Raw genomic sequence first — 10,771 nt, 5'->3', positions numbered from 1 at the left:
GAGAATCGGTGCATCATGTATTCAATCATTAATCGTTTCAGGCAATGTCTCAACGGGAACTGAAGGAGGCGTTTATCAGCAACCTCAACGGGACCAGTCTGGGAGAAGTGGCATTGGGCTCATTCCTTACCCCGTTATGCTTTATCAACAGAGGACTCATCTGGATTTTGTATTATCAGGCAAAAGGAACTGTCCCCTTGCCGTTTCCATGGATTTCTCACTTTGTACTAGACTTTTGCATGATTGTAGCTCCACTTGTACTGTCATGCACCATGTTAAGTGACATTCTGCACTTGGTCATCCTGGCTTTGGCCTTGGTGTCAGGGGCTTTCCAGTGGTATGTCTACCACGCCAAGGGCAATCCTGCTGCTGTACATCCTCAAACCGTCACCAGCAAGAACTTCCTCAAGAGCCACGTTCAGTCCGGCCGGGTTCCCATGGTTACTGTCTTTAGAGTTCTTGTGAACATTAAAACTGCTATAAGCATTTTAGCCGTGGATTTTAATGTGTTCCCAAGGAGATATGCTAAAACTGAATTGTACGGTACAGGGGTCATGGACTTTGGCGTAGGGGCATACGTCTTTGCGAATGCCCTTGTTTCTCCAGAGGCCCGGGGTAGGACCATAGTTGGATCAAAGATGAATCACATCGCTAAGCAGTTGATGACTGTTTGGCCCCTCCTAGGCCTCGGTTTGATAAGACTAGCCAGTGTCAAAATGACCGGATATCATGAGCATGTGACAGAGTATGGGGTTCATTGGAATTTCTTCTTCACCCTAGCCATAGTTCGAGTCGTGGCGTCCTTGCTCTTGGCTCTCTTTCCAGTCGGTCACTCTTGGATCTTTGCCGTCCTGCTGGGTGGTCTTTACCAGTCGGCTCTCGAGACAACAGGTCTGAAATCCTTTCTGCTCCACAACAATGACAGGACTGTCGACTTTGTGCACGCCAACAAAGAGGGCCTGTTTTCCGTCCCGGGCTACATCGCGATATACATGGCGGGAGTTCAAGTCGGCCTCTATCTCATGAAGCCAAGGACCTTGGTGAGGGATTATTTCAGAGTGATTTTTAACTTCCTGTGGGGAAGTGGTGTGCTGTATGGCGGTTTGTTCCTCTGCCAGGCGACCGTTGAGCCAGTGTCCCGGCGGTTGGCAAACTTGTCTTTCTGCCTCTGGATTGTGGCTCAGTGTATATTCTTCCTTGCGTGCCTGGCCTTGGGCGATATGGCATTACTAATGCTTCAGAGGAAATCACACTGTTACCTGGTGCCGTCGGCATGGAACCCACACGAAAAGGACAAAGATTCAGTCGCAGAGGGAAAGAGGAGGAGTATGGATAGATTTTGTCTCTATCAGGCGATAAACCGGAATCAGTTGTTGTTTTTCTTGATCGCAAATGTAACCACCGGCTTGACTAACATTTTGGTGGACACGTTTAGCACCAGTGATTATGTCTCGGTGTCTGTCTTGCTGGCCTACATGTTTATTAACTGTGGTGCTGTACATATTCTACATTTGTTTAAAATAACTGTAAAATTCTGGTGATTTTCCTTTGGTAACTTATTCTCCACTTTGCTGAACCAAAATATGTGTCTGGGGCTTCAATACTATGTATGTTATTATACATGTTTTTTTTGCAAATGGTGTAACAAAGCGTGCGTGTGCATGCGTGGGTGTGCGTGTGTGTGAGAGAGAGATATCAAGGGACAAATGTAGCATATTCATTAAAGCTACACTTACAAGCTATTGTAACTGGATTTGCACTGGATAATCAGTTTTCATTCTGTAAATTAATATTTTTTAAATGTTGGTTAGCCTTTATAGCATGATGTACTTGGATATCTATTGGGATTATGCATTGTGTTGAATGAACAGTAAATAAAGTATTTATTTAAAATGAAATGATATTTGACTATAACTATATAGGCTACTATGCTCACTGAAAAATGTCAATCTTTCCAGTGGTAATGGGAAATGTCATTACAAAAACCTTTAAATTGTGAATAAGATTCACTTCAATCACTGTATTCTGCACTAACACATAAACACATCATTAGATAATTGTATCAATTTTATTTAATAATTTTTCAGATTATTATAAACCACAATTAATGCATTACAAATAGCAATATTCAACCGATTTGTCTCGGTTTTGCTCATAAATCATTACATTGGTTTATTTCTACTTCTGCGTGTGAGAGTTCTACACAGTATGTCACGAACATCACATTCCCACAGGCTCCCCCTAGCGCCCATCCGGATTCCTATCGTTAACTTTCCTATCATAACGTGACAACTTCTACGTGCCTCGACGTGACGTGCGGAGGGCAAAGGTTAAACAGTGATGAAGATTCCTCCACCGTAACCACCCGAACGAACTTGTTTATTTTTGTTTAGAAAAAAAAGGAATCTTCGAAGCCGGGTAAGTGAGATATTAATAACCACTATCGATACAAACAGATACCAATTCTTTGGGTATTGATTTTGATTAAGAAAAATATGTTTTTCTGTGATCGTATATAGACCGAGTAAGGTGAGGTGCTAGCCATTCACCGGCCAATCAGCTCTATTTAACTTTATATCGTCTCGTATCTGTCACATAAGTTGGATGTTTAATTGTCGCTAATGAACCAGACAGAGGGCGATGCTTGGTTAACTTTGTTATCCGACGGGGCTCACAGTGGAAGAACTGTCAACGTCAGAAAGTGGTTGGGAAATAAATCCTGTCGGTAATTTTTTTGTAAGTTAAGGAATCGGTTATTAGTTGATAAGGCTAATATCGGCTCGATCCCTGTGAAATGTAGTATGGTTAACGCGTTTCTTTATAAATATGGTCACGTCTCAGCCTAATAGTGTTTTTAAGATTGTGTTTCCCTAGCTTGGATGCTAGCAGGCTAAATGGGTCAAGGCAAACTTGTATCTAGCGCCGCGAGTCGCGACTGTGTCAATGATCGAGTGAACATTAAAGTTGAATGAATGTCGTGCACGGGGAATATGCGCCCTGTCACGCAAACCGTCTTGTCTCTCTTTTAAGTTCAATCACACTTCGGAGCCCATGTGAACAGGCACTGTGTAGCTCACTTAAATTGACCTGTGTGTAATTAGCATTAGCTTGACGTGGTGGTTCCCTGTGTGAAACATACAGGCTGTGCTGTACTTGAAGAGCTACAAAACATGGCGCGTCTAGTGGCGATTTGCCGGGAAGGCGAGGAAGACTTCCCGTTTCTTGCAAGACAGATTCCCCTGTACATTGACGAACCTCTCACGGTAAGATGTGCCTTTTATTTGTGTGTCTGATATGCATGTCAACTCGAGCCAGCCACGATTCGTGCGATGATTAGCTCCGGGAACTAGGCCCACATTGGTGGGGGTATTAGCATTCCAATTGGATTTTCCCAGTGTAGGGATGACCAATAGAAGGGATTAAATTATGGTGTACCACAGCTAACACAATCCTCTCAGTAGGACTAATATTTAGACAAGTATGAACTGCAGGGTTGGGCATTTATAACAATTGGTACACCTTGAATCAAGTTGATATTTGCAGAGAGACTATCGTTCAGTATTGAGAGAATTGTCATCTGTCTCGTATCTCAGTGTAATTTCATTAAACCAACCATTACTGTTCCTTCTATGAAAATGTCAACATCTCTCATAGTGCCACACAATTGTAGCACAAATAACTTGGTGTGGTTTAGCAGAAGCAATGCCAGAGAGGCACCTCAATTTTCTTTCCTAATTATTCATTTTTGTCATACCCATGTGGTTAGAAAGCTTTTCACATAAATTCTAGTGATTTATGTGCTGTCATAGTTCTTCAGTATACCAAATGAAGTGTTTTTTTTTAATAGTGTTTTTCACTATAATCATGCTATCATTTATGCAGGTAGCATCGGTTGGAGGCTCATTCTAATCTCAAGCCTCTCTTATAAACAGGATTTTATGAAAGGGGACCTTTAGGGAAATGGCTAGATAACAAACAAGCATTTCATGTTTTATTTGGCAGATGGTGATGGAATTTCCTGAGGATGTCATGGACCTTGACAGCCAGTACATTAATACAACCCGGTGGATACAGTTTGCAGAGGTGAGTTCATAAACCGGTTCTTAAGAGGTTGAATGGAAAACCGTGGCCTGACGGGGCCATGGACCCTGTGTAATCATGATGACGCGTATACCGTAGACGTTTAAACCACTGCAGAGGTCGTTGTGATGAATCCAGCTGCAGGTGACTTGGTATTCGTGCAACAGAAACAATAGTGTGATGACAGATTGGCCTTCATATTATCCTACCAGTCAATAGGAATTCCTTTCTTAAAGAAGTAGTTGGTCCACCGGCATGTATCCATGCTTAATGTCTGCAGTCTACCTAAAAGACACAAACTCCCTCCCCTCCATCTTTTCCAAACGAAAAGATGGAGGGGAGGGAGTGTGACAGGTAGTAAAATGCCAATCGACGTGAGACGGGTAGTAAACAGTGTGACCGTGTGTCTTGTGTTCCAGTACCACTCCAAGTTGAAGCAGCAGGACCTGCACACGGCCATGATGGTGACGTCCAGGGAGGTGTTCAGCACCCTGGCCCAGCTGGTGCCTTGCGTGGGCTGCCGTCGCAGCGTGGAGCGCCTCTTCTCCCAGCTGGTGGAGTCCGGGAACCCGGCCCTGGAGCCCCTCACTGTGAAGACCCCCGCCACGCTCTCCGTCACCAAGGCCTGCCTGGCCGACGCCAAGAAGCTCTTCACACTTTTCTACGTCCACGGGTGAGGGTTTCTGGAATTGTAATTCCCAGGCTGGCGGGGGTGTGTTGTCGGTGCCATTTCTTTAAATGGTTTTGGAATGGCGGGTATTGGAATCTCTATTACAACTCTTCATCTTTTTTGTTGATGTCAGTTGTAGATCAAGCCCTAACCTTACTTGGGGATTACTACTTACCGGAGTCCGTATGTCAGTTCTGATTTTCTGTTTTTTCTTTTTCGATAGGTCAAAGTTGAACGACATGATCGACGCCATTCCCAAGAGCAAAAAGAACAAACGATGTCAGTTGCACTCCTTAGACACCCACAAGCCCAAACCGTTGGGGTGAGTACAGTCATCTCCCTCTCTTACTCTCTTTCTCCCTCTCTCCTTTTCAATTCAACTTCAGTTTCTGCTCTCGTCCGTACGCTGTTGATGGGTATTTTGTGCAGAGGCAGAGGCATTTCGATTCCCACATTGTCTGACCTCTAGTGCAGCCAAAGTGTGCCCTGCTGTGTCTGGAATTGTGTTCTGTGGTGTTCAATGAAGGGGCGACGCCGACAGAGATAGCGATAGGTTTAGGGACAGACAAGGGGGGAGCCATCGCAGGTGACCGCTGTAGGATTCGTTTTTCCTATGGACTGCTTCAGATCCCCGGCAGGTAGGCAGCAAAGGTCTCCAATACAGATTCAGCTTCCTCAGAGTCCTCTAACTAACCATCATAACATTAGTTCGGACAGTGTTGTGATTGAGCCGGAATGGTCGAAGTACCAACGTATATTAGTGGGACAAGAACATTGGGGGGGGGGGGGGGGGGGGGGGGTTCCAAAGCTTTTTAAAGACGGCGTGATAAACGCCATCTCTTCCCTCGCAGGGGAAGCTGGATGGACGTGTGGGAGCGGATGTCTCAGGGGTGCAGGGACGAGGTGGTCCTCATCGACAGTGCGTGCCTTCTAGAGACACTAGAGACGTATCTACGCAAACATAGGTAATGTACTGCCACACCTTTTGTCATCCACGCTGCTTCACATCAGGGTTTGTTTGGACCTGCGCTCTTAACAAGCTGCTGTCGGGGGGCTGGCTTCCTTAAGTTCAAGGCTGCCAAAGAACTGTGATGGTTAAGATATTGTGGAAATGTCTACTGAATGATTGATCAGATCAGATACTCTAATTGTGGTTGCCATGCCTCATGATAACTCTGTTCTCCCATTTTCTTCAGTATGATGGGATGTGCAGACATGTGTTTGATCATTGGTGATTTGGATACGATGTGTAAAGGTGTATATTGTGATGTTGGTGAATTGGATACTATGCATAAAGGTGAATATTGTATTCGTCAATTCTATGTATAAAGGCGTGTGTTGTTTTCTTAGTGAATTGGATCGCATGTGTGAAACGGGTGTCCTGCGTCCCTAGGTTCTGCACCGACTGTAAGAACAAGGTGCTCCGGGCGTACAACATCCTGGCGGGGGAGCTGGACTGCACCAAGGAGAAGGGCTACTGCGCCGCCCTGTACGAGGGCCTGTGCTGCTGCCCCCACGAGCGGCACATCCACGTCTGCTGCGAGACCGACTTCATCGCCCACCTGCTGGGCCGCGCAGAGCCCGAGTTCTCGGGCGGTTACGAGTAAGGGGAACGTCCGTGTGTGTGTGTGTGTGTGTGTGTGTGTGTGTGTGTGTGTGTGTGTGTGTGTGTGTGTGTGTGTGTGTGTGTGTGTGTGTGTGTGTGTGTGTGTGTGTGTGTGTGTGTGTGTGTGTGTGTGTGTGTGTGCGCGTGATGCGCCGTTACATGCCGTTCTGCGGCTTGGAACGGCGCGTCAACAAACAAATCGGCCCCTTACGACATCCCAAGTGGGCGTGTCCACCTAGATGTGTGCTGGATGGTTCAGTCTACCAGCCGACCCCGGTGGTCTGTAGCAAAACGTTGCTCTCCTATCCTTCACAAATCCAGGTGGACACGCCCACTTGTGATGTCACAAGGTTTTCAAAACGGCTTGTTACGGCTAATCACACTCACACCTGGTGGCACGTCGCGGGACCTTTTTGTTTAAAAGCCGCGGTTCCGCCCTGGCAAGATCCACTTTGAATAGATTCTCGTTTCTATTGAGCGCTCACACGCACGCTGGCTTTGTTTTTCTTTTTTCTTTCGGCTAGACGGAGAGAGAGGCACGCCAAGACCATGGACGTGGCCCAGGAGGAGGTGCTCACCTGCCTGGGGATCCACCTCTACGAGCGCCTCCACCGGATCTGGCAGAAGCTCCGGGCCGAGGAGCAGACCTGGCAGATGCTCTTCTACCTGGGGGTGGACGCGCTGCGGAGGAATTTTGAGGTGCTTGAAATTCCCTTCCGTCTCTCTTGGCGGGAAATGGCTGGCCACATTTTAGTTTTGTTTCTTTCCACAATGCGGACGGATTAGTATCGTCTCCTCGCTCGGTCGCTCTTGCTCTCTCTCGGTCTCTCTTACGCTCTCTGACTTGACTCTCGCTGTCTCTTTTCTCCTCCAGATGGCCGTGGAGAAGATGCAAGGCATCAGCCGACTGGAGCAGTTTGTGGAAGAGCTCTCCGAGGAGGAGAGAGCCAAGGAGCTGAAGCAGGAGAAGAAGAGGCAGAAGCGCAAGAACCGACGCAAGAACAAGTGTGGCTTCGACGTGCCCGCGGACAAGGAGAAGAGTCTGGACGAGGTACGTCCACGCCGGGACCACTTCGACATCCACGTACCCCACACATGTGCTCTTCTTCTCCTAGGCTGTCGCATACCCGAAGAGGACATGCAAACCATTCATCATTGTCAGGGTAGTGGTTAGGGAGTATAACTTCCAGCAATGAGGTTCTGGGTTTGATCCCCAGTGTCTCTGGCCTAGGCCTTGTTGGGCGAGATGCTGAACCCGCGCCAAACCTTTTTTGGTTTTGTCCTCCGAACTTGGCTTAGTGCTCGCTGGAGTCTGTGGACGTCAGCTGCAAGGCGTGTGGTAGCCCGGATGAGGAAGAGGAGGACGACGACGATGAGGAAGAGACGGTTGCCGCGGAGGTCATCGTCGGCAGCGGGAGCGACGCGTGCACCTGTCCGGAGAGCAGAACCCTGGACTCGCCTCAAACCAACAAAGGTACAGAGCTGAGGGGGCAGTGCTGAGGTCTCATTTAGGCTCTTAATAATAACAGCTGGGAGTGCAGGTGAACATGAGGCGAGGTGAGGTGAGATTCAATGAAGTCTTAACGGGAGATTGAATCGTCTTAGAAAAGCCGGCCCCGATCTTGACGTACCATCCTTCATTTGTCCCTTTTGTCGGCCCGGGGGGGTTGTTTTTAAATGGTAAATGGACTGCATTTATATAGCGCTTTTATCCAAAGCGATTTACAATATTGCCTAACCATCACCCATTCATGCACACATTCTCACACCGACGGCGGTGTCAGCCATGCAAGGCTACAGCCAGCTCGTCGGGAGCAGCTCGGGTTAGGTGCCTCTCTCAGGGACACCTCGACACTCGAGCCGGTCATTGAACTAGCAACCTTGCGGCAACCAGCCAACCGCGCTCTCCTGAGCTACTGCCGCCCGTTTAAGTCCTCTCCCGTACACCACTCAGACAGACAAAGCCCTCTTGTGAGGCCGACGCGGGTGCACTAGTTTGCCTTTTTCAAGTTCAACCAGTACGACGACAAATTGTCACAATGGCCCTTTCTCAACGCGTGTGAGGTGAACCCTGGCGGTGGCATTGAGGTCTCGGTGGTGTGTTCCCGGTGCCCCACAGGCCTGTCTCCCCACAGCAACGCCAGCGACTGCGGCTACTCCTCCAGCATGGAGGGCAGCGAGACGGGGTCCCGGGGGGGCTCGGACGTGGCCTGCACAGAGGTCTTCAACCACGACGACGCAGGTCAGCGCAGGGGTCAGAGTTCACGCGTGCCCTAAATAACACAAAGTCCCCATTTTTTCTTTTTCTTTTGACAATTCTTGAAACTAGTCAAATGTAAATCTAACGGGAGTGCTTGACTCCCTGTGAAGGAGACTTCCCAAATGGCCTCGACAACCACCACCTGTGTTCCGAAGCCAAGGAGGTGGAGGAGGAGGAAGCGGCGGACAGCTGTGTCGAGTGCTGGTCGAATGCGGAAGACAACACCAAGTGCAAGAATAAAAAGAAAAAGCGAAAGGGCAAGAGTCTATGCAACGATCAGGTGAGGAGATGGAAGTCCAACGTTGACCAGGCTTGGCCTGTTTCCCCCACTAGGGGTCGCCAACGTTTCATAGTAAAAGTGAAACCTTGTTTTACCACGTTGTGTTACATAGTATGTAATGTGTTAAATTCCTATATCTTTAATTTGTATGTGAGTGATAAGGTGTTACAGGGTGAATATCGAGAACCAGTTGACAACACTGACTCAAATGAAAAATAATTTTGTGTGTGTGTGTGTACACATATACTTAAATATCAATCTATTTACAGGGACAAAAAGCCAAAGATTGTTCCGCAGACGAAAACAAAACAGGAAAAGGTGGAGTGACCACGTCCCAGAATTGCCAAACCAAAGAAACACGCCCCCCCGCGCCGGGGGGCGGTTTTGCCAGTATTGCACTTCCGGCACTGTGCGGCCAACCAGACAACAGCACAAAAAGCCTTGTGGAACTCCTGGTGAGTGTCGCAAGCAACATGGGAAACACCGTCGGCTTGTACACAACACATGTTCGTCGTGTCGTTTGGGTATCCCTTCTTCACTTATATCATTGTCTTATGAACCAGAATTAACTCTGGTAGGGTTGAGGGTTCAACTGCCTCCCCAGTGTCCTTTGCTTAAATTTACATTTAGTGCATTTAGCAGACGATAAAATAATTACATTTTTCATAAGAAGTGAAACCATATATATTGCTGTCGGTAAAGTAAGGACGTTCATAGAAACAAGTGCCAAGCACTAACAATCGCTAGGATAAACCATTCCCTGAATACAACAATGAATGTACTATAACTAAATACAACATACAATACGCTTCTGATTAATGTGTCAAGCAACCGCCGTGCATAATACATGTGATTCCATCTAACCAGCTTCGACTGAACGTCTCTTCATTAATTAATTAATTAAATGTACTGTACATTTAAACTGGGTTTCGCGCCCCTTCGAAACAGGGCGACGCCGACCGCTGCTCGGACGAAGACAACTGCCTGACGCCGGAGGAGATCCGGGCCTTCGTGGAGAGCAATAAGTCCTTCTACAGCCAGCGTGACCGCTACCGCCAACACCTGAGGGACACCTTCACCAACTACTGCCGCGCCACCCAGCCCAGCAAACCCCTCCGCGCAGAGAGCGGCTAGCCCGCCACTAGCATCTCAAAGTAGCAGCACTTATGAAAACCTTACAACGGGGGCAAAGGGTGGGTGGTGTGACCACTGAACCACCTTTTCACGATGGATGGGGGGGAACCAGACTTTGGTCTGGTTCACCGATTATTATTTTTCTCTTAGGTTAAATTAATGTTTCTTCTTCAGTTCTGGCCTTCATCTTCATGAATGTGATTTTCACAGTTTCTTCCTCCTTGTCTTGTTGTCTCATCTCGTTATTCTTGACCAAATCTAGCCGTATGTTATTGGTTTCATGCACGTTGGCGCTAAGGAGAGCAGTAGATATTGGTTGGAGCTTGTAACTGTGACACTAGGAATAGTTCTGTTTATTATCGTTTGTTTCACTTCTGTGACACTTCAGTGTAGTGGCAAAGGTTGTACTGATGAATGTGTACAGAAATTCTAAATATAGATTTTACAGATAATGAACATCCATTTCTAATAACAATTTGGGTGTAATGTCCATAGTGCAATGTTGAAAAATGTAATAAAGGATATTTATTAATATGCATTTCGATGTTTTCCTTTCCCTTTCAAATTGTCTTAAAGACAGAAAATGCTAATATATACAACTGTCAACACAGTCGAAATGTTTGAAATAATTGAGTTAGTGACTTAGCGATTTGATTGCCAGGAGTATCCTACTAGCGAAATGCTAGTCTGGAAATCCGACTGATAAATGTGACCACTACTCATACAAGTGTCGGGTTATCC

At 47.1% G+C, this 10,771-nt stretch overlaps 2 protein-coding genes across 6 annotated transcripts; both read left to right on the top strand.

The window, feature by feature from the left end:
* The first annotated feature begins 44 nt into the window (after positions 1-44).
* pigw (phosphatidylinositol glycan anchor biosynthesis, class W) lies at positions 45-1,541 on the top strand. Its single transcript, XM_056595340.1, has one exon. The coding sequence runs from the start codon at positions 45-47 to the stop codon at positions 1,539-1,541; it is 1,497 nt and encodes a 498-aa protein (XP_056451315.1).
* A 787-nt stretch (positions 1,542-2,328) lies between these two features.
* On the top strand, positions 2,329-10,587 carry ggnbp2 (gametogenetin binding protein 2). Of its 5 annotated transcripts, none has more exons than XM_056595339.1 (14): positions 2,329-2,418; positions 3,142-3,263; positions 4,003-4,083; positions 4,500-4,753; positions 4,974-5,072; positions 5,602-5,715; positions 6,144-6,353; positions 6,881-7,055; positions 7,231-7,407; positions 7,656-7,830; positions 8,476-8,598; positions 8,730-8,896; positions 9,166-9,351; positions 9,845-10,587. In XM_056595339.1, the coding sequence occupies exons 2-14, from the start codon at positions 3,171-3,173 to the stop codon at positions 10,028-10,030; spliced, it is 2,040 nt and encodes a 679-aa protein (XP_056451314.1). In that variant the 5' UTR covers positions 2,329-2,418; positions 3,142-3,170; the 3' UTR covers positions 10,031-10,587. The 5 variants fall into 5 exon arrangements, with proteins under 5 accessions (XP_056451314.1, XP_056451312.1, XP_056451310.1 ...); XM_056595337.1 differs by having other exon boundaries at positions 8,727-8,896; XM_056595335.1 differs by having other exon boundaries at positions 8,476-8,610; positions 8,727-8,896.
* Positions 10,588-10,771: the final 184 nt, after the last annotated feature.

Source organism: Gadus chalcogrammus, chromosome 7 (assembly GCF_026213295.1).
Source record: "Gadus chalcogrammus isolate NIFS_2021 chromosome 7, NIFS_Gcha_1.0, whole genome shotgun sequence".
NCBI classification, from domain to species: Eukaryota; Metazoa; Chordata; class Actinopteri; order Gadiformes; family Gadidae; genus Gadus; species Gadus chalcogrammus.
Note: the sequence above shows the minus strand (reverse complement) of the source record. Positions and strands in the feature narration are given on the sequence as shown.

Coding starts and splice junctions, on each gene's coding strand:
- pigw (XM_056595340.1), top strand. CDS start 45: ATGTCTCAACGGGAACTGAAGGAGGCGTTTATCAGCAACCTCAACGGG.
- ggnbp2 (XM_056595335.1), top strand. CDS start 3,171: ATGGCGCGTCTAGTGGCGATTTGCCGGGAAGGCGAGGAAGACTTCCCG. Junction 6,354..6,880: donor GAGTTCTCGGGCGGTTACGA/GTAAGGGGAACG, acceptor TCTTTCGGCTAG/ACGGAGAGAGAGGCACGCCA. Junction 9,352..9,844: donor AAAGCCTTGTGGAACTCCTG/GTGAGTGTCGCA, acceptor CCTTCGAAACAG/GGCGACGCCGACCGCTGCTC.